Source organism: Aquila chrysaetos, chromosome 20 (assembly GCF_900496995.4).
Source record: "Aquila chrysaetos chrysaetos chromosome 20, bAquChr1.4, whole genome shotgun sequence".
NCBI classification, from domain to species: domain Eukaryota; kingdom Metazoa; phylum Chordata; class Aves; order Accipitriformes; family Accipitridae; genus Aquila; species Aquila chrysaetos.
This window is the reverse complement of record NC_044023.1, coordinates 25,081,111-25,104,718: the sequence shown is the minus strand read 5'-3', so window position 1 is coordinate 25,104,718 and position 23,608 is coordinate 25,081,111. Positions and strand designations below refer to the sequence as shown.

Below are 23,608 nucleotides of genomic sequence, written 5' to 3'. Positions count from 1 at the left end.
TGCAAGCCTACCTTTGACTCTGCATCTTTAGCAGGAACCCAGATAGACACGGAACATCAGCACCCACCTGTGCACATAACAACCACCTCCAACCAAATAATTCAGGCTGCACAGGAGCCTCGCGTGCGAGGGCTACCAGGGGCTGGTGTGGAGAGGGGCAGCATCTTCCCCCCACGGTTTCGGAAGGGGGAGCCTGGGCAAGGGCTGGGCTCCTCCGCGCTCAGGTGTCTGCCCAGCGCCCTCTCCCGCCGGGGCACAACGACAGCCCCGCACAGGCCTCCGGGCCCGGGGCCGCCCCCTACGTGCGCAGGGGACACCGCCGCTGCGGGCGCAGCCGGAGGGAGCGGGCCGGCGGCGCGCGCTGCCCGCCCGAGCGTCGGCGCGGAGGCTCGGAGCGGCTCAGGTAGCCCCTCCCCCGCCGCCGTCCCCAGCCCCGCCCCACGAGGGGGATGGAGGGGGCCGCGGCCGGCCTGGTGCTGGGAAGAGGAAGCGGGGAGACGCTCTCGGGCGGCGGCAGCGGCGGGCGGGGTCACGAACTCTGACCTTTCACAGGGGCACGGCACACAAAACAAAACACCACCACCCCCCCCCGCGCGGCCCCGTAATACAGACCCGGCCCCCCCCCCTTCCCCTCCGCGGAACCCGTTACCCCCTCACCGCCGCCGCCCTCACGGGGGGAGGGAGGGCCGCCGCTGGGCACCGTCACCCAACACCGGCCCGCCTGGGCCCGGGTCAGGGTCACCGCCAGGGCACGTTTGGCGCCAATTCCTGAGGTAAAAATCGTTTTTTAAAATTGAGGCGGCCCGGGTGGGTTTCTTTCTTTTGGGCCAGGAAGAGGGAGGGGGCGCGGGGAGGTGGCATCGGGGCCCTCTTCGGGACACCCCCGCGAGCGGCAAAGGGGAGGGGTAACGCTCGGTTTAAGGGGAGGGGGGATTTTAAGGCTCTGGTATTTTGCTGGTAAGCGAGAGCCGGCCGTGCTGTAGGCTGGCCTACAGCTCCTGGAGAGAGAGAGAGAACCATTGTGAGGTGCTGGGTCGATCCGGTGCGGGAGTCCCGTTGCGGAGCCGCTGGGCTGGAATGTGGGCCGCCTGAGGTCGGAGCCGGTCCGGTCTCGGTGAGAGCAGACTGCTGTCCGGGGGGTCGCAGGGGCGATGGTTGCGGCGATGACGAGCTCGGGACACGGACACAGAGAGAGAAGATGGAGTCTGAGCGGGCGGAGGCGGCGGCTTGAACCCGACCCTTTTACCTTTGCCACCGGGAGGGCGGAGGGGAGGGGGCGGCGGGTACTTTGCATACGGGGCTGAGACGCCGCCATCTTACCGGCCGCTTCCCTACTGCTATGCCCGGGCCCCTCATAGCCTGACATAAGGATATACCGGAGGGGAGGGGGAGGGGGAGGGGGGCCTAATGGCGGCGGCAGCAGCCCCGCCTGAGACTTGGCCGCCAGCCAGCGCCGCCATCTTGTGCTTAGTCGCGTCCCTTGGGTGTTTTCCCTCTTACTCGAGAGGTGGGGCCACCGGCCTTACGGGCGGTTCCCTCAACCAATCGGTGGCGTGCGTGGGAGTGCTGCGTCTTCCATGAGGTCATTGGCTGAAACGAGAGGCGGGAGGGAGGGGTGTGGTTTCATGGCGCGCGGGGCGGTAGCTGCCCCAAGACACGCCAGTAGCGGGCTGGGCGGGGGGTTTTGCGTGTCGGCGGGCCGCGAGGGCGCCGCAGCCAATGGGGGCAGGCGGCGAGCGCGGCGGGAAAGAGGCTGCCCTCAGACGCGGCTCGAGCCAGGCGGCGTGGGGTACAGCAGGTCTGAGGTGTCGGGGCTGCTCCTGGCCGGGGCTCGGACCTCGTTATTTTCTGTCGTATCAATTGCTGCAAGGATTCCTACCGGCTTCTTGCCACAGTGACAGTGCAACAGGGGTTCCCGGCAGAGCCTAACCTGCGAGTCCCGCCTTTCCTGTCTCCCCCAGACTCCTGCTGAGGAGAAGGGTGCTGGCCTGCCGCTTGATATAGCTGAGTCAAGCACGCAGTGTGAACAACACCGTTTCCTTAAGACAAAGGAACAAATTTCAATAAGCTTGAATTCGGCCTTTTGCCATGTCATTCTAGTAGGGCCATACCCATAGAGTATCTCAAATGGAGTGTATGACTTTCTTCTGAGATTTCACTGCAACTTAGGGAGAGAGGATGGTTTTATGCCGTATTTTGGACAGCAGCACGTCTACGCGCACTGAGTTGGCTGCCACCCTATTGCATGGGAAATATTTTCCTGGTGCTCCAGGTGCCTCCTTGCAGCTTTTAAGTTCCATATTTTTTGTTGGTTTGTTTTGGGGATTTTTTTTTCCTTATGAACTTTGCTGCTCAAGGGTTTTGCTAGGAAGCTGGTTTTGCCTTGTGCCACATTCTGCGAGTCAACATCATTAACAAGCTTACTGGGCGTGGCTGTGTATGGTCTCTGGGCTTTCAGTTGGATTTGATCAGCTAGCCTCAGCTTATTGCTGTTTTGGGAAGATGGAAAGTACAAAAAACCTTGGTGGATAACACCACCAACAGCAAATCTCTCAGAGCCGTACCACAGCAAAGACTGTATTGGGTCTTAGAAGGGTATTCTTATGAACAAAATACCTCATCTTCAGGGCTTCCTTCATCTTAAAGCACTGAGAAAACAGCATGTTATGAGCATATGGTTATCTTCCTTGCTGAACATAAAAAATGAATTTAAAATAAGCGAAAACACTGAAAAGGAATTACTGAACAAATGAGAAACCATCCACAAGCTGCAACATTAAATGGGTCTGGTGGAAATAGTTCATAAGCTTACTGTGCAAGTTGAACACTTGAATAAAAGTTACAAGCTGTATGAGGAACGAGCATAAATATGTTTTCCATAGGGAATGTCTCAACTTTGATTATGCATTGTTACAAATAGTGTTCCATTGACATATGCAAAATAGTTTTCACATTTAATTTACCACAATATGATTTAATCTTTTTAGCTTAATGAATTTTGACATTTTCAACAATGTTAGCTTTGTAGAAGTTGCATTTGAATGGGGAGGTTGGTGCTAGAGACATGCATGCATATTTCTGTTACATGTATTGCTATTGTTCCTAGTATTTTTTAATTTTATGTTAAATGATTGCTTTGGAAATACCAACAGAAGGTTTTCAATAAAACATCAATTGAGCCAGCATTCAGGAGTGCCTTTTCATTACCTGCACCTGGGTCAGAATCTGAACTCTGGCTCTGTAATGAGCAAGTCACAATTAAAAACTGAATGTATGAATTTGAAATCTTAATTAAATTTACCCTTGGAGAAACACAGCCCTAATAATGATAATTAAAAATATATTGGAAGTGGTTTTTTTTTCCTTGTTTCCTCCTTTTTCTCTTTGCTTTGTCTTCTTTTTTTTTTTTAAACCCTGAAGAGCGTTAAGTTGAAGGTACAGACACTCACAAAGGGATAAAACAATTCTGCAGTATTTTCTCCTCAGAGTGGTGATGCTACCACACTATAATAAAAAAATAGTTTAGGTAATAGAAAATACATTTTAGATGTGACAGTTTATTTCCCTTATTGTGCAAGATTACCGTAAGAATATGGATGAACATGGCAGTTTGATGGAATGACTCAATAAAAATTTGCTCAAAACAGTATTCTTAGATTGCTGTTTCCTTGTTCAGCATGTAGTGTAGAAGCAGTTTACCTGTAAGTTTTCTCTTCCCTTGAGTTGAGGAAAGCGCCTTAGAGATCTGTGAGTTCCACAAACCGCTTTAGAGGCTTTATAAAGTAAAAGAATAACTGTGCCTCAGCTTTTTGAACAGTATGGTTCCAGTATGCATGTACTGTACATATATGTGTATATATATGTGCGCACACACATCCATGCATCCGTGGCATATTTTCTTATTTCTCAGATACATCAAACAGTATTGTAAATTATCAAAAAGTCATATCAGAGCTTTCTTTAATAATAAGGAAAAAAAATAACTTTTGTGCCTGATGGACGTTGCTGGCATCTTTTCAAACAGGTTCTCTAATGATCTTGTTTCACCATGGCAACCAACATGGAGGTGCTGGCTCAGCAGGTAGTGGAGGCTCAGCAGGTGGCTGAGGTGAGTGACAGATGATATCGCAACAGTTGGTATATGAGATTTTGAAATGAAAAACATATTAGGGAATCCTTGCTGTTTACAATTAAGCATAAATGGGACAGAAAGTCTTTATAGAACAGTATTGCTTTACACTTGGGGACAAACAAGAAACCAGTGCAACCAATATGTGGTTTGTTTACCTTCATTCTGGTGGCCCCCATATTAGGAATGCAAGTAGGAAATTCAACATGAACTATAGAGAAACTTGGCTGTATTATGGATTGTTTAAAAAAATACAACAAAATTTCTGGTCATTTGATCACTAGCTTGGCCATTTTGGACATGAAATGTTTCTGCTTATCTCTTGAGTTGTCATCTAAGTCCAGAACAGTGTTTGAAGTTACCTGTTTTACTTATGTACTATATTGAATTTACAGTAGGGTGATTAATTTAATCAGGCTTTATATTTTCTGCTGACACATATGAGAAAAAGAGCACAAAATCTACTTAAAGTGATGTCTTGTCTTGTTGTATATTCACTGAAGCTTGGATGCTCAACAGCTAAAATGTCTAAAGCAGCTCATAAACACTGAAGCTACATGTGATCATGGCCTTGGAAATAACCTATTTATTTCCTTCCATATGCAAACTTCAGTCAAAAAATAGACTAGAATTTTTGTCTGGTTAAAATAATTTGGTTCAATGTCCTTCAGATTTACTACGATTTATCATATGATTACATAATTAAGGGATTTCATAAATATCAAAGGGCTAGTAGGCCGAGAGATGTCCCTAGACAAGGCCACTTTTCAGACATTAGTTTGGGGGGGGGGGGGTGTTGACCTATTGAACTAAGATTACACCTGGATATTAAAAAATATTTTTAGTTCAGGAAGCAGCTCTATATATGAAGGAAATACGTGTGTCATTGTGTGTTCAGAAATGCATTCAAGATTCCCTACTTAGAGCAATTTTTTTCTAAAAAATTTTGGTTCTTTTTAATTAGTGTGGAAAATGGCCTACTGAGTATCCTGGAAATAACATCTAAAGAGTAGTTTCAAAAAACTCTAAAATTTCACACTGAAAACCAACAAGCGATTTTTCACTCTAGTTTGCTATACCAGGTATCAAATTTGTCAAGCTGCATTTTTTTAAAAACACTTCCAAACAAATATGGAAATAAAAACCTGTAATGGAAATACTGGCAAACCTTATACTATTTTGGTAGAAGTTGAGTGCTATAATCACATCTAAGGCACATAAAATATGTGACATTTGTAATTCCTCGTGCAGGAAATGCACCGTGGTAACATAGTGTGATGGTTGTATCTTGCCACTGGAGAGATCGCTCCATCTCAAGAGTGTATGAAGCTCTGTGATTTCTTCCTGGCCGGTGGGTAAATAGAGGGCTTCATCTCTTTATAGTATTCAACTCCTCCTTAAATTATATGCCTGTCCACTGCATAACACCATGAAAGCTTTGTTCATGGAAAAACAGTTATAAGCAGCATTATCTTATTAAGAATTAATTAATGCTATTACCATGTTAACGCTGAACCATTTCTTTATGAATGGCTGACTGCCTGCTATTTGTGTGTTCAGTCAGATACAGTTTTTAATACAGGTAAACACATTACTAGTTTTCTTGAAGTATGCTAAAATTCTGTATTTGTACTCACTGTTTCTCAAAGAAAATGTAGCATATCACTTGGCACTGGCCTTAAAAAATGAGAGGCTTTTTTCAGAATATCGTATTTTTCATCGATGAAAGTTAAGTGGAAAGAGAAAAAGTGTCACTAATCATGCACTAAATTTTAAGTTATGAATGATGAGAGACAAGTTGCAAACAGGATAACTTAATGCAAATAGTGGCAGGTTTAGCTATATCTGCATCATTTTTTCGACATAATTGCTGCATAAGTAGCGCATGGGTATGAGAACTATGATGCCAAGCACGAAATCAGACTGTCATGCAAGTAGGCCATATGTTGTTTTTCTTTCTTGAGCAATAGTTCATCAGGTTTGTTTTCCATGAAACTGTGAATGTATTACAGAAGTTACTGAGCATACTCCAGTATTGCCTGTATTTTTGTACTTACTCTATTTTTAGGACTTTGTAAAATTGTCCTTGTAACGGTTTCAAATGGTTTCACTGCTGTTGCTTGCTTCTGCTTTATAGCAGTGTTGCTTGTTGCATTTTTCCAACTGTGTATTTCTGAACAGATTGGGTGAGAGAGAGAGTTCCATTTTTAGTGTCTGCAGCTGCCTTTACTTACAGTTCATGAGGTTGGAGAACAGAGAGCAGCTAGGGAATTCAGAGGAAATTTCACCAATTCTTCCTCACCCTGAGTAGCTTTTGAAAAGCGTAAAAAATACTTTAGCCTCAATACAAAAATAAGTAACGCAGCTTTTCTCAAGTATTTATTTAGTAGTGTCACTGTGCCATATATCGGTGGCCCAGGTTCAGTCCCAGCACCAACTTAGATTTGATTTGCATATCGTGTAAGAAAAATGTGTTTGGTTATGAAGTGGTGATGTATTCCCTGTGCAGCGCCTTAGTTTTTAATGCAAAGTTTTTAAACAGAACTGTCACTGTGGGGAGGAATAAGGGCTATTTCCTCTTTCCAACATCAGCTCTGATGTGACCAGGAAGAACTTTTAGTGGTTGCTAAAACTGTCCCCTTCCGGCTCTATGACAGCCACAAACTATTCCCAGTGCATCCTTTTTCTCTGTTAGAGGCTATAGGGAGAGAGTCACAGGAGATGACTCTATTGAGCCCTGTGCTTACCAGGATCTTGTTTACACCAGTTGCATTGCTGGAGCATTTCAGCTGCTTTCAGTTCCCTCAGTGCCCTGATAAGAACCTATCAAAACCTTGAGCCTTTCTGAAAGTATGTTTTGCCATGGGACTGAAAAAATACTGGGTGTCTGTCACATAAAGTATTTTCTCGACCCTCTTCAGATCTCTTTGACACGTTACATCATAAGTCATTCGGCAATTTAGGTTTATGTCCAGATGATGCACAGTGTGCTGAAAAAGGAGAGTAGAAACACTGCTGTTCTGATGGACTAAGTTTTTGCTTTGTTGTAAGAATTAATGAAGTGTAAAATAAGGCCATTTATGTTTAATATTTTATTATTATCATTGGCCATTTTCTCATTTTTGGATGAATTTTCAAGGTGGACTTTTGATGCTGAATCTTCTCAAACCATTTTTAGTTCAAATACAGCTTTTCTCAAGTTGCTGTTAATTGTATAAGACCTAGACATACCATCAGCCTGAGAGGTATCTCATGCGAAGTGCATGTTGGAATAATGAGATCCTACATGGCTTATGCAGTTTAGCAGCCTCTGAATTCATTCAAGCATTCAGGAATGCTACCAGATGTGGCATAGCTGCTGGTGTAATATAGGTATTGGGGTGTTATGTAAGACATAGTCTGAGATTTTTTAGGATGCAGATATGCCAAGAATTGCAGATTCTTCCGTGACTGTTGCCTTCATATGTTTCATACAAGATCTTGCACCAACATCCTGTTAGGGCTGTTAAACTACACATGAGTTCTTCCATGGTGGATCTTAATTTTATCTGCCATTCTACAAAGGGCCCAAGTGGTCAGGACAGTTGATTCCAAAGAGTATCACTGAAACTTTTTTTAGATATATCTTGCATCTGTGAAAGAAATATATTTGGACATTTCCAGGCAATACGTACATTTTTCATAAAAGCCTATTATTAATTTAATAGATAAAAAAGTTAATTAGGAAAAATATCTATAGAAAAAGAAGTCTTTCCAATTTGATTTGAGATGTAGTGGTTTTTATGGTGTAAAACTTAGTACCGTATTTTTCATTTAAATTCTTTAACTGTTATATCAGAGAAAACTTGTAAAAAATAGTTTATGTTTCTGGGTGCAGTTGAACATATTTGGTCTGTGATTGCTTAATTATGCCTTGCTTTAATTTCTGTTCTCTTTTGTATAATATTAACAATATCTCTCAAATCGGTTTACTCTTAGTGAGAACTGACCGGTGTATTCAAGCAGTACAATTACTTTGGCTTTTAGTGGTGTGAATATAGGAAATGTTCTTCTATTTAGAGAAGCTTAGAGGCTTTAAAAATTCCTCCACTATGTGGCCAATTTACTATTCTTTCAATATATTTCTCAAATACTGCTTTCATAATCAATATGGTAGCAGGGAAATAAGATATAGAAAGTATTGAAAATTTGGTTAGTAAGTACAGAAATTTATTAGAGATATATATATGCACATACAAACACACCTACACACGTAGATGTATATGTACACCATGGGCAAGTCAGTTTAGTAAATTAGTATGCGACTTGACTATATGGCTATGAAGAAACCTTATTTATTTCAAAGGACAGAAATAATGAAATGTCTACAGAAGCTTAGCTTCAAACTACTGATTTTATATATACATATATATTTTATATATACTTATATCAGAAGTTTAATATAATATGATTGCAACTAAAATGTAGAATTAAAGTGGACTGCTCTACTGAAAAAAATTAGGAAAAATAAGTATTTTACATATACACATTTTTATGTATATAAAATGACAAAATGATGAATAAAAGAAACAGAAGAAGCCAAGTTTAATTTTGCCAGCCTTCAAAATGCACCTAATTGCCAAATACTTGGTTTTAGTTTAGTACTGAAAAAGGCAAGACAGTAGTAGATACATATGCTTCTTAGTGTATTTTTATATTTCTTGAGCTTTGTGCAGATTGTCTGTGTCATTTAATGCAAATCATTATTAATTAATTTATATACACTTCAGCATATGAAATTATTGCTAGTGATACTTGTTGGTTTGAGAGCCCAGGTGAATGCAGTCCTCTGCTGATTGGTCCAAAGCAGACAATTCTCCGTGCTATGCCACTTGTCTTCAGCTTCTGTCTTCCAGTGGTATACCAGAAGTACACTTGGCGTGCTTCATGAAATTGTTGTGTTCTCCCAGTCTACCCATGTATAACTAGTGTTTGCAATGTGAGCGCTAAAATGAAAATACCAGTTGCATCCTCATGGACTTCTGAGGAAATCACACAGTAGTTAAGCATGAAATGTTTTTAATCTGTACCAGATAAGATTAGTTAGTGCTGTGAATCTGAAAACTACTTTGAGAGACGTGGAGTCTTCTTAAGTCCTAAAATTACATTTAATACTGATTGCTCCTTCCTCTTTTCCCCTCCCTCCAGTTGATACAGATTTAATTCCACAATCCCTGTACACATTAGCAAAAATTCCAGACAAGATACTGTCCCAGTGTTCTGCAAGCACATGCCAGAGAGGTCACAGGCATTCTCACAATGACACTTCCAATAAGTGAAATATGTACAACAACAAAAATAAGACTCTAAGTAAAATGATAGATACCTGAACTAATTTCTGAATAGTGTTTTCCTGTGAAAATGACCAAGTACAGTAATTTCAGAATTTCCCATTAACTTTAGAGGCCCTCTGTTACATTAAACATAATATATACTCTTGCATTCTATAAGAATGTCACTGTTGAAATATTAGAAACTCTACAGTTACAAAATACTAATTCTGCTTTGCTATGGATGTTTATTATGGTAGCATAGTTGATGTCCTATAAAAGTAAGTGTGAAAGCCTTTGTAGCTGTAATATTTCTGTGCAGCATACAGTACTTGAGAAGGTTCCATCAAAAAAAGAATTACCAGGCCCTAAAAATCTAATGCATCTTAGTTAAAGATGCATTTCATATATTTTTTATTTCTTGCTCAAGTCGTTGAGATTTTGTGGGCGACTTAGGCAGTTGTGACAAAGCTGTTAACTACATTAGTAGTTACTAATGTAGTACTACTACTACTAATGTAGTACTAACTACATCAGTACACTATAGTTGATAGGTTTTGTATTTTATTTCAAGTTTCAATTACTTTCCTAGCTTGTATTTTGATTCAGAAAACAAGCAACTTGTAGTCTTTTTTTTTCTTACTATGTGTTTTTATATCACTTCTGCTTAAGTGTTACAAGGATTCCACCTTCTTTTTGCAATACAGCTATTCCAGATTTTATTGTTGGGAAGTCTACTTCTGAACAGAGGGTTATGTAGTGATGAAGCATTATTATATTCAGGATTTGGTTTTTGTCCCAGGAAAGACAGCTACTAATCAGGTATCATAAATGTCTTTCCTGAATGAATTGGACAAATAAAAGCCTGGAGTGACAAGGTTATTAAGTGTGGTGTCAGATAATAAGCACAACAAAAATCCAAATAAAATTTCATTGGTTTCTCTCACATGTTTTAGTTGTAATATTTTTCCCCACACTCGATCACAATTAGTTGACCAAACATTTAGATTGTACCTATGCTGTAAATACATTTCTGTAGTTACAGTAATTGTTCATAGATATTCTTTTTAGAGAGTTGTACAATAGATAATTGTGTTTTCTATCAAGTAAAGAGCCTAATTTCAATAGTGAGCACACTTCTGTGCTAAGACTAGGAATACTTGAAGTTAAAAGAAGATACCAGTGCTACTTAAAGACACATAGGTCATGCATTTGTTGCATAAAGCTTTGTAGTGGAAGTCCACTGCATTCAAGTGTACTGTTGTAAAACTTGTCAAGCACATGGTCGTTTTTCTCAAAACTTCATGTACCATAATGTTAACAAATTTCACTCTCTAAGAATTTAAAAATATTTTCTTTTTTCACCCATTTGTTAGCCTTCACTGCAGCCTAATACAAATGTTTTGTTATGGAGTTGAAACTGATTAATCACGTGTGTCATGAACTTAATGTATGAATTCTTAAGTCTTAATCAGTCTTAAGACTGATTATGCTCCTTCATATTTGAGGGCCCCGGACTAGTTTAGAAAGGCCTGTGTTCCTTTAAATGCATAAGCTTAATGAACTTTAAGGCTAAAGATGCTCCCCAGGGAATGTGGTAGATTTTCCTTTCAATTTTGCTGAGTTGAAAGTAATGCAAGATACAGGCAAACTCTTTTCTCAGATTTCATTTTGCTGTTTTACAGTTCACAGAGAGTGAGCAGGTTGAGGGGCTTAAGAACAGAGAACAGGGGGAGGGCGAAGCTTGATAACCTGATAACTGTCATCCCCAAATGAAATAAATCTTACTATTAGACAAACTCCTTCAGCAGCTGGCAAAACAGCAGGAACACGTTGATTCTGCTTCCTTGGTTACAGGGAATGATAGTGCACTTGACCTTCAGAGGAACGGGGTCAGAGAGAGGGCATTTTAAAACATTACTGGCTGCTTTCTGTGATTGGAATCCTCAATAATGGAGACTGGATGTAACTATCTGTGATCTGACTAAAAGTGACCTCGACATTTCTCTTGGATTGTTTTGCCCTCAGAGGTTTGCTGAGGAAAAATGTAAATAAAGCTGCAGGAATAATTTGACACTGTAAGTACTAGATTCTGTACAGTGTACAGCTAGGGAGCTCCTGGAAGAGAACAGTACTAAGTGTATTAAAGCAGATTATTTTTCCCCTGTCTCTTAGAATAAGTGTATTTGATGTGTTTTGTGTAGGGAAATTAGGGGGGTTTGAGCTATCTTTTACATTATATGTATTATTTTCTGACTCTGTCTAAGTCATAGTGTTAGTGGTTACTTCTAAGTGATTGTTGATTAAGCCTCTGTAAAATGTGGTGCACTGAAGTTTTCTATGATATACGGCCTACTTTGTCTCTTTCCTCATCTCTTGAAGATGAAGTCTCATTTGAGACTCTTTCCAGTCTTAAAGAAATTAAAGTGTATTTAATTTTTTAAAATATATTTTAGAATTACACAAACGTACCATCATTGACTTTGGAGGACTAGGTCTTTGCATGTACAGCTTCCAAAGCAGCTGTTTTAAACATGATACAAGTTTCATGGTGTCATGTTTCTTCTGAACAACAGATTGGGAAAGTCAATGTTATGTTTAATCCAGTAAGTGAACCTAATTTAATACTAAACTGTATTATCTTCCTGATATGAGTACTTACAAGGCATTTGCTTTCAGAATATTTGATTCAATTTATTTGGGAGTCTGATTAATGACAGCTTAATTTTTCCTATAGTATTTGTATAAGCTGTCTGAAGTTAAGGTAAATCTCTGATAGAACTTTTTTAGTGTTGCATATTCTCAGACTGCTATTCCTTTTTTTTTTTTCCTTTCTTTAATTTCCTTAATATTTTTACTTAAGAAGTCAAATTTGATGCAGTTGACTGGGTAGGACCATAATGAAGCATCATGTATTTATCCATTCTGATCGTTTGTAGGTGTGTGACAGTGCTCAAGGTAGAAATTTAGCTTTCAAACAAAATGACAGAAGATTTTTTTTTTTCCTCACTCTTGTAAATTGTGTATTTCAAAAAATATCTTCCCTTTTTTGCATTTGATTTATTTACCATAGTTGTTGTTCTGCTGTCAACCAATGGCATGTGTATTCAGTCTGGAAAATAAACTTGAGATTTTTAGTAGCATTTAGTAGCAGAAATTTAAAGCTGTTATTCCACTGAGTATTAAGTAGGCAAGCCTGAAAAAAAGGTAAAATTTTGCATTTCAGAGTCCTACACCATCCTGAGTATGTATGCATGTTAATAAGAGTGTAAAAATAAATTATATGTGCACACTGAAGCATTTATTGGTATTAGACAAATTATTCTCCATTGCTGCACCGTATCTTCTCAGCCAAGAAAAGAGTAAAATTTGTCTGGTTTCAGTTTAATAAATACATGTTCTTGAATATTTGAACATGAAAATGACATACCAGCATATAATGGCAGCTGGTCTCAAACTTACTGTGTAGAGAACTCACTGTTAGACTTAAGATAACCAACTATTCATGAGGTGAAGATGAGAAATAACTCATATTAAAGGAGACTGGAGTTGATGAGTAAGAACAACCTTTATGTGAGGATATGGTCCATTCTATAAAAACTGAGAAAGTGTTTTAAAGCGTAAAGCACTAGTTTTCATATTGACCACTGTTGTACACTAGGACCCCTTTGCAGCAGGTACTTTACAAACCCAGAAAAAATAAATGGTTGTTTAGTCCCAAAATGTTTACAGAAGAATTTCAGTGCAGTTACCATATGTATCCTGGCATCCTTTTTATAAGTTGCTATAAATCCTTGAACAACATGGAAAAATAGATCTCTGTATTTATTTCTAAGGTGTCCACAGTGCATTGTAGTGTAAGGTTCGAAGATGCTTCAAGAAAAGGCTAAGGATTCTATAATTGAAGGTGAAAGAAGTGGAAAATAGTTTTAAAAGATTTTCTTCCTCTAATTTAGACCTTTGAAAGGGTGCATAGCTTAGATAATAATTTGGCATGCAAGATAAGGAGATCATTGTTCAAATGCATCCTCTAAGAGTCTTGATTTTGGGAGACTTTGTTTTTTTCTTGCCTACATATATTGTTTGCTGCTGCTGCATGCCTCGTATCATCCAATAATTAGAAGATTCTACTACTTCTAAATCTCTCCTGTGTATTAAAGACAATTAGAGATAGTATGTTCAATTTAGGTTTTACTTTTACAGTATTTGGGACTACTTACGGAACAGGCAATAGGAGAGTAGAACAGTATGGCTTCATTAACTGCTTCCCCAAAGAGACTGCAGTAAATTTTCCCAGCTATCCAAACTGTTTTTTCTTTCTTTACATCACAAATGAACTTTTTTTTTATATTAAACAGGAAAGCTTACAAAATTAAGATTTTTCCATGCAAGCTTAAATAATGACTAAATTGACACTAGCCTGTTGTCCAGCTATATAGGTTTTGATAAACAAATCATTCCAAGATAGTTTAAAAGAGGATTTAATAAAAACAACTTGTGAGCTTTCTGGTTTTGGCCACATGTCACTGCAGGTATTAAACACTAATTTGATACTCTCAAATTCCCATACAGAATGCAATTATTACAATCAGTCATACACTAAACACAGTCCTATAGATTCTGTGGGACAATGTAAATGTGTACTTAGGGAGTATTTATGAAACCCCAAAATATTGTTTACATTCACAATCTACAAGTGTTGTAAGTGATACAAGTTACACTATAAATTTATTTGAAATTATCAAAATGTAAAATCTTTTTTAAAATGTAAGTAGGATTTATTTAGCGTTAGGCAGACTTACGTAAAAATCTAGGCTGCTAAGTCATCGACATTATAGAACATTTTGCCAAAGAACAGAGTTTTGACCTGTATATATTGTTTCCAAATAAGTAGTTATGGGTTAAACTGAGTGTAGAAGAAATCAGTAGTGCCATATTCTGTTCATTCTTTTTATAGAGTACATCACTGCACTATTTTTTCCAATTGAAATGGAATCTCTGTATAAATTTATATTGTATTATAAAAATTTACAGTGCTTGTTATTCAGGTATGCTGCATGTGTAGAATTTGCTGTCAGCAGTCTTTTAAATATTGTTCTGGTTTTCCATCATTTTATATAATAACTTTCAATAAAGAATGTGACTGAAAAAATATCCACATTGTGCTGTTGACTGCAGACAGTAATGTCACCTCTGGAGGTCTGTAGTCTACACCAAAATACTAGTGTCTTCTGTGCACTAACAATTGTTCACATATTTTTGCAACTTTTTTGAAAATACTGGTGAACATATGCAGTGTATGGCTTTTGAACCAAATTATTTCCTTTGTTTTGAATTTTCTTGCATGAGTCAAAACATTGAGCCATGTCACAGACTAGTAACTTGTAAAGAGGCACCAAGAAAGCAGAGATTTCATAATGAGTACAGCACAAATAAGCTTACGTAATTTTCTTCTAAGTTACTGTATTAGAAGTAGCAGAATGATTTAGCTTTCCCTCTACTCTGTTGAAAACAAACAAACAAACAAACAGAGATCTGGAACTAACCATGTTCTAATTCTTCAAGAACTTCCAGGATAATTTTGATATACCTTGTTTTGATTTTGTTTGGTTAAGCCCATTTTTTTTGCGTGGTCAGGTTCCAAACTAAGAATGGCAAGAATGCACATACCAGTAGTGAAAAATATACAGAGACATCTACATCTGCAGATACTTCTCTGTGTTAAAGACTGATACAATAGCTTCAGCTCATGTTTATATCTGAAAAAAAACCAATAATACTAAATCAAGTACTTTTTATAAGCAACTGTATATCCTAAGCTTAATAAAAATGGGATTGGATGGCTGTGGGGAGTGGCAAGCAGTACCTTTCTACCTGTGAGCTGACTCTAAGGACTAGAATACAAGTGCTTCGTCTATACTACATTTACAATTATCAAGAAGGAACAATTAGTACTAACATTTGCATCAATAAATCTGAGGATGAACAAGCACAAAGTCTAAATATGCACAGCTGCAGAATTATGTGTGTAAATATACATTGCCAATGCCATATCCCTTCTGTAAATAGAAGTTAAAGGCTGTCAAGCCAATGTTATCTTGCATGTTTAATTTAACATTTAACAGTTTTGCTCTGGAAAACAGCTATGCAAGGGTTTTTTTTCAAGCTTTTTCTAGGTAGTCAGAACTAGATTTTTGTTACAGTTTGGTAGTCTAGAAAGATATAGAAATAGAATAAGAAACAATAGTATTCAGTTGTAGTGCCAAATTTAATCTCTGCCATGCTAATGAAGTCCTCACTAGGATAACAAGAATTAACCACATACACCTGAATACGGGCTGAATATATTGGTGATCTGTTGGAGCATAGATTCCAGGAAAAATCTTCACCACTGAAGTAGAAAAACAGAAACTGGGGGACAGTAAAAAGCAGGAGAGGATATGAGCACACTGAACAACTGGAATTCTAATTTATTCTACTGTCAAAACCATAGATATCCAGATAACCAGCTGTCTTAATTTTAACTTTTTACCTTAAAAATATTGAACAGTTGAAATTGTCCTTACTTCTACTTGAAAATTGAAATCGCTGTTTTCTTCAAGTGAGCTGTATAGACACCACACTTTCAGAAGGCTTCATAGATTAAATAAGGTCAGAGACATAAAAACTAAAGGCCAGTTTGGTCAGATAGGAGTTCTGTGCACTCTTCCAACAGATTCTGTGTTATCTCTCATCCCATATATGTTCCTGGGGTTGAGGACATTTTTATTTAGGGGCCTAGAGGAAGCTTTTCTACCTGAAAATGAAAAAAGTAGTTAATGAAATACTTTAAAATTATTAAAAGGTGAAATATTTAACATTATACATTATTGCATGTACGGTGTATTTTGTTTTTACAGAAGCAAAAAATGAGGCAAATATATAATTGAAAGTTGAAAAAAGTATTTCTGCATTTCAGTAAGCTGAAGGATGACATAGTAATTATGTAGTGATTTACTGGGGCGGGGGGTGGTGGTGATGGTTTGGTTTTGTGGTTTTGGTCATCTATCAGATTAATTCTGTTCCCAAAAAAAGCCAATGTACTGATAATTCATTGAAAACAGATCCAAGTTGGTTTAATGACTGTAACCTTTCCAATAAATTTAGATTCCATGCTATAGGGCCATCTGATCTTTAATAAATATATGTATTTTTAAAAGTGTTCAGTCCTGTAACAGTAAATTAAAATTCTGTATATTATTTACAGGTGCAGACTGTTCAGACTTCACTATCTGAATCTCCAGTGATGACCAGCCCTTCCCAACGTATCCAGATAATTTCCACAGACTCCTCTGTAGCTTCACCACAACGCATTCAGGTAAAAATCCATTTATTAAGTGACTTCTTTTTTTTCTCCTCCTCCCCTTTAGGTTTATACAAAAGCTTGCTAAAGTCTGTGGAAGACTTCCTTTAATTTTGTGAGGACAGATCATTTTTAGTGCCAACTAAAACTCTTTTTCTCCCTCAGCATGTATTTGGTGATGACTAGTTGGCTGTATATAATAATTGTGTTGATGATGTAGTCAGTGAGGAATATTTGCAGAGGTTAAACAGCCTACGTATACAAATCTCCTGAGCTCTAGCCATAGGAAATGGGCAGACATTGTCAACAGAACACCTAAGACCATCTCCAAGGGCATTCCTCTCTCTCTCTCTCCCCACGCCCCCAAGCCCCATATTTAGGAGCCAGTGGGAGACTAGCCTATTTAGGATAAAGTTAGCCTTTGGGAATGCTGCACATTGGGTCAGTTACTGATAGATAATATAAAGATACCACTGATGTATCAGAATGTATGCAGTGAGAAATGATACAAGAATTGTTAAGTATTAGTGTTACTAGAGTGTTGCAGTACTGCAATACTGAGCTTTTGCCCTCCTTGACCTTGTTCTGTGCCAGTACAATACTCCCATGTACTTCTGCCAGAGGTGGTGCTGGAGAACAGGCTCTTGTACTCCAGGGCATTTGGAACAGTCCTGGCAATGCAGCCTCCATCACAGGGTGGACTCTTCTTTGGATATGTCTTGATCAGAGTGGGTGGGTACTGCCGCTATGAACAGCCCTGAAAACACTTTTAAAATTATTTTGACATTGTCATTATACTTACTATACATGATACAATTTTTTCTGTAGTGTTATTTTCAAAGATTCAAATCGCAGCATGTATAATGATGTAGATCGTTAGTTTTTCTTATGAACCTAAATATCATTCACTTCTTATCCAGCCTAATTTTTTTGTCTTAGTTATTTATTGTCATCAGTGCTTATATCTGATCCATGAAAAACTACAAAGAACTCTCTATGATTTTTCTTTATAGACAGCACCAAGGAGATGTTCTTCGGTTAACAACAACATTTAGCTATGTATTTTATCTAAGATATTATTCCTTAAAGTTATCAACAAAAGGTGGAATCAGGTAGCCTTCTTGTTTCATATGCTGATTCTCAAGATTGTGTTATGATGGCAGGTTTCTATTTTTGATACAGTTGTCTGGTAACATAATCTCTATTTTGCCTGGTAGAGTAACCATATCAATATGTATCAATATTTCATTGCAAGGTAGATGTTCTCACAACATGTATAACTGAAGCATAATGAATATTCAGCATTCATAAGGTAGGTATTTACATTGCAACTTTTGTTCAATTCTGCAAAATAATCTACCTCCTTTTATCACTGATATTTCTGAAAAAAACCTACGGCTCCATGATGAAGGCGAATACTAGGATGAGAAAAGGGTATTCCTCCTTCCTCAAAACAAATACAGGCAATATCTTAGCGGTGTCAGTCATAATCCAAGATTAGATTTGGCTGTGAATTGTCCCATTAACAGTTAAGATCTATATGAAAATGTGAAGAAATCTCAGCAGGGAAAACTCTGGGGAGCTTTACAACTTAACAGTTTTACAACAATGGGGCTGAGGGGTAATGATTGTCCTTTAACCTATGAGCTTCTTTGGAGCTTTATGTTTGTAGACTTCATACACTTAACGCGCTGAAACATTTATGCATATGAGACCTAAAATGGCTTATTCTATTCTGTACATATAAGAATCTAAAGAGTCCCTGAAAAGCTCTCTTGTCCAAAATTCAATAGTAGGCTGGCTTCATCCCCACCTTTGAGTACTATTTCCTTTGTGCAAGTTTCTTTAGGTTTGTAGTCACAAAATGTGAGATGAATCTTTCCTAAAGAGTTTCTGTAACGTAGAAAAATCATCAGCTCTGTAATTTTGGTAGTTTTCCTGCTTTTGGTAGTTCTAGTGCCTTTTTAAGGCATTCTAGCTTAGTAAAACTATTAGCATAATCTTACTATTAAACTATTAGCATATGTTTTACTTTCTGTAAGACATATTAACATAAAGGGCACGACAACTAGATAAAAAGTCTAGGTAATCAAAATTAGGGAAATAAATACACTGTTATTGTGACACCTAGTACAGTCAATTTAATAGGAATATCAGTGCGTGTAAATTCACTTCACATTTTATTTTCAGTAATAGCTTTAACTCTGACATTAGGCCAAATCTGTAAATGAATAATATCAAAATAGCTTTCATAGTCAGATGTATACAGAATGAATACAAATCTCAAGAATGTACCACTCTGCTTTTTTTGTCAGCTGGAGTAATTTTTAATTTAATGTTTTTATAAATGATCTGGAGGTAGGAGTCAAATGTACCTTAAGTAAGTTTGCCTGTGATACTAAATTAGGAGGAGCTGTGGACTCCCTCAAGGGTAGAGAGGCCTTGCAGAGAGATCTGGATAGACTAGAGAGTTGGGCAATTGCCAACCATATGAAATTTAACAAGAGCAAGTGCTGGATTCTGCACTGGGAACAGGGTAATCCTGGTTATACATACAAATGGGGTGATGAGAGGCTAGAGAGCAGCCCTGTGGAAGGAGATCTAGTGGTTTGGGTTGATGGAAAGTTGAGTATGAGTCAACAGTGTGTCCTGGCAGCCAAAAGGGCCAACTGTATCCTGGGGTGCATCAGACACAGCATAGCTAACTAGTTGAGGGAGGTTATTGTCCCACTCTACACTGCACTGGTGCAGCCCACCTCAAGTACTGTGCAGTTTTGGACGCCTCAATATAACAAGGACATCAGACTATTAGAGTGTGTCCAGAGGAGGGCAACCAAGATGGTGAAGGATCTTGAGGGCAAGACTTCTGAGGAGCGGCTGAGGTCACTTGGTTTGTTCCGCTTGGAGAAGAGAAGGCTGAGGGGAGACCTCATCACAGTCTATACCTTCCTCAAGGTGGGCAGTGGAGGGGGAGGTGCTGATCTGCTTTCTTTGGTGACCAGCAATAGGACATGAGGAAATGGAATGAAGCTCTGTCAGGTCAAGTTCAGGTTGGGCATTAGGAAAAAGTTCTTCACTGAGAGGGTGGTCGGTTACTGGAACAGGCTCCCCAGGGAAGTGGTCATGGCACCAAGCCAGTCAGAGTTCAAGGAGCATCTGGATGATGCTCTTAGTCATGTGGTTTAGTGTTAGGTAGTCCTGCAAGGAGCAGGGAGTTGGACTCAATGATCCTTATGGGTTCCATCCAACTCAAGATATTCTATGATTCTGTGAAATTTCTGTGATGCTGTCTCACTAAGCAGAGTATACCCTGCATATGTACCTGCTGTTTATCAGCTGCAGTCCTTAACATTACATTTTGTTCTTATTCTGTCTGGGATCCAGTATATCTAACTCATTTTGAACAGTTAAATGTGATTACAAGATCTCCCTATATCTCTTCATCATTAACAATATCAGACTTATACTTTTCACAACTCTGTCTAGTATTTTCTGTCTATGCAGTAGGTATGTAGATAAATATATATTATATACGTATATATTTGATTTGATTTTTATTGTTTTGCACTTATGTAGGTAGCTGCAATAACTTTGTACCAGTGTAATAAATGTACAAATAGCAAAATAATAAATAACAAGGACAATTATTAGAGAGTATCATATAATTCTGAGGCAAGATCAAAGGTTTTAAAACATAAAGTTTACTGTGGCTCATAAAATTCTTCAATGTGTTTTACAGATTGTGACAGATCAGCAAACAGGTCAAAAAATCCAAATAGTGACAGCAGTGGACTCAGCTGTGTCTCCAAAGCAACAGTTTATTTTAGCCAGTCCAGATGGAACTGGTGCAGGAAAGGTGATACTGGCAGCACCTGAGACATCTAATGCCAAACAGCTTATCTTTACCACCACGGACAACATTGTGCCAGGCAGAATTCAGGTAAATATAGTAATTGAAATAGACCATAGATTTTTTTTTTTTTTTTTTTTTTTTTTCTCCAGTTTTTGACTTTTAGACTATTTAAGTCTATAATTGCTTTAAGACAAATTGCAATAGTTTTCTAAAGTTCTAATGACATGGATTAGACCTACTAATTGTAGGCTTCATTATTCAATCATAAATCCTCCTGTCTTCACATTCCTCATGCATTCCATTGCACTCATCACCCCTTGTTATGTGTTCTCATTAAAATTCCAAGGGCGTATAAATACTTAAGATGGTGCTTGTGAGGAGTGCCAGGATTTCAGATGGTCTGTTAAAGATTCACAGATATAGAGTTACAACTGACCTGAGCAAACTTATGTTCACAATACAGCATCAAGACATTGCAGTAAAAGCTCTTTGTAGCAGAAGCTGTCCTCTGCTATAGTTGTTTGTGGGTCTTGAGCATAATCCAGACCAATGGGAGCTTTGCAAAACAAATTATATAAGCAATAATCTATCTATAGTGAAATTTGAGATTTCTTCCTAGCAGTCTTAAAAAAAACCAGAAAGCACCTGGTCCCTATTCCTACTGTTACAATAGAGAATATTTTACGGGGTGAAGTATCATTCTTAACCTAAATATTTGAAAAATTGTATTAACATTCTTCTTACATTTATTTTACTATGCTAAATGGTTACCTGATGTTACAGAGGGTGTGTTTGGGGGTTGTTGGTTTGTTTTTTTTTTTAAATTTTCCTGTGTTAAGTGGAATGTTCTGAACAGAAGTTTTGGAATCCAAGGCCTTCAGAAGCTAAACTGTTTCTATAATGGATCTCAGCTTCAGGCTATCCCCTCTGAACCGTATACCCCTAATAGCTAGAGAAGGGATAGATGGGAACAGCATCTGAAATACAACCGTCTTTGGCTAAAATATAGCAGCTGTTTGAGAGTAATTGCAAGAAGGGAAGAATACTGTTGGCTGCACAAGTGAAGAAACTTATTTGTACTGAACAATGCTAGGAGTTTTATTGGGATTTTGTTTTGCTATGACTTTCAACAGTCTCACTATTGACAGTAAAAACTCTCAGTAGCTTGCATTTTATACTACTTAATTTCATTCCACGTCATACTTCTTCTCAAATTCCACCACCTCTTCTCAATTGATATGCCAATCTTGTTTTTTAGGCAAAGCTCCTTACTTTCATGTCAAAAGAAGCAAGTCATTTAATTTTGACCATTGAAGTCATGGTTAAAAACATTACAGTTAATAATATTCTGTGCTTACAATTAAGTACATTATCTAAACATTCACAGCAGAAGACATTCATGAAGGGCAATGAAGCTGGTGAAGCGTCTAGAGCACAAGTCTTATGAGGAGCGGCTGAGGGAACTGGGGTTGTTTAGCCTGGAGAAAAGGAGGCTGAGGGGAGACCTTACCGCTCTCTACAACTACCTCAAAGGAGGTTGTAGCGAGGTGGGTGCTGGTCTCTTTTCCCAAGTAACAAGCAATAGGACGAGAGTAAACAGCCTCAAGTTGTGCCAGGGAAGGTTTAGATTGGATATTAGGAAAAATTTCTTCACTGAAAGAGTTATCAAGCACTGGAACAGGCTGCCCAGGGAAGTGGTGTGAGTCACCATCCCTGGAGGCGTTTAAAAGACCTGTAGACTTGGCGCTTAGGGACATGGTTTAGTGGTGGACTTGGCAGTGTTAGGTTTATTGTTGGACTTGATGATCTTAAAGGTCTTTTCCAACCTAAACAATTCTATGATTCTATGATTCTATAATTACCTCTTTTTGTTCTGGAATTTTGTTTTAGATAGTGACAGACTCTGCTTCAGTGGAACGTTTGCTGGGAAAAGCTGATGTTCAGCGGCCCCAGGTAGTAGAATATTGCGTAGTCTGTGGCGATAAAGCATCAGGTAAGGAAGCATAGAAAGTAGTATTCAAGAAACTTGATTGAAAGGATGACTGGTATGAAGGGAGGAAGTTTCATGTATTTTAACTGATTTTAGCCATGCTGATGACAAAAGCAATTGAAGCTAAAATGGAAAAAGATAACATTATACTTTGTATCTATACACACACAGTAGTTAAACGCTGCTTGGAAGAATATTAGTTTGTACTTCACAGCTGGAGTGTATGATAAATTGGCACGTGCTGAAAGACAAAATAATGACCGAATAGCTCCTGGTACCTGAAAGAGAGTATTTGAAGCATTTAGTCCAGTTCCCCACAGCTATGGGCAACCATGCAACAAACATGTCACCTAGAAAAGTCTACCTACTCCAGGAAAACACTTCTGACTGCTGTCTAACAAACTTATGACTTCCTGGTAGATTTTGGCCTTTTACTATCACAGAAAAAGGCAAGTAGAGATCAAGTGAATCCTCAGTGTTTCAGATCCATGCAGTAACAAGGAGTCTACGAGGTAAATTTTGTACATCCGCCATGGAAGCGGACTGTGCTTTCCTGCTACAGAGAAGACATCTTTCTGTCTCTCTGTCTCACTTTCTTTTATTTTTTTAAGTGTTTATGTAATGAAAACAATACCAGAATTTATTTGTATAGGAATTTTAAATTAAGATTGCATTTCAAATTTTATTGTAGAATTACTTATATTCTGGAATTACTTAGACTCTTAGCCTGTATGTTCTTTTAATGTATCCTGTAATCTGTAACAGCAGATAGAATTGCATCTGTACTTGTCCAGAATGGGAACTACCACTTCACAGGTGCCTCATTCAGAAATAGGCTTAGCCTTCCTCTCTTCTCTCCACTTTCCCACTTAAAAGCCCTGACAATAGGTAAACAAGAAACATCCTGTAAGACTTTAACAATGCTTTCATGGTCCAAAATGATGGTAAGAATACAAAATAAATTTAAAGGGTGACTTTTACAGTG

The 23,608-nt window shown here is 38.5% G+C and overlaps 1 protein-coding gene across 9 annotated transcripts in view; it reads left to right on the top strand.

Moving 5' to 3' along the window:
* The first annotated feature begins 242 nt into the window (after window positions 1-242).
* Window positions 243-23,608, top strand: part of NR2C2 (nuclear receptor subfamily 2 group C member 2) — a 41,812-nt gene continuing 18,446 nt past the window's right edge. The window contains exons 1-7 of one of the 9 annotated variants that reach the window (XM_041118712.1): window positions 243-773; window positions 4,025-4,108; window positions 5,381-5,480; window positions 11,296-11,516; window positions 16,685-16,795; window positions 20,520-20,720; window positions 22,524-22,626. In XM_041118712.1, coding sequence (XP_040974646.1) covers window positions 16,724-16,795; window positions 20,520-20,720; window positions 22,524-22,626 — 376 coding nt within the window. In that variant the 5' untranslated portion in view covers window positions 243-773; window positions 4,025-4,108; window positions 5,381-5,480; window positions 11,296-11,516; window positions 16,685-16,723. Of the gene's footprint in view, window positions 774-935; window positions 1,115-4,024; window positions 4,109-5,380; window positions 5,481-11,295; window positions 11,517-11,552; window positions 12,045-16,684; window positions 16,796-20,519; window positions 20,721-22,523; window positions 22,627-23,608 lie in introns of those variants that run through there. The other 8 variants (XM_030043889.2, XM_030043890.2, XM_041118710.1 and 5 more) reach the window with 8 other exon arrangements.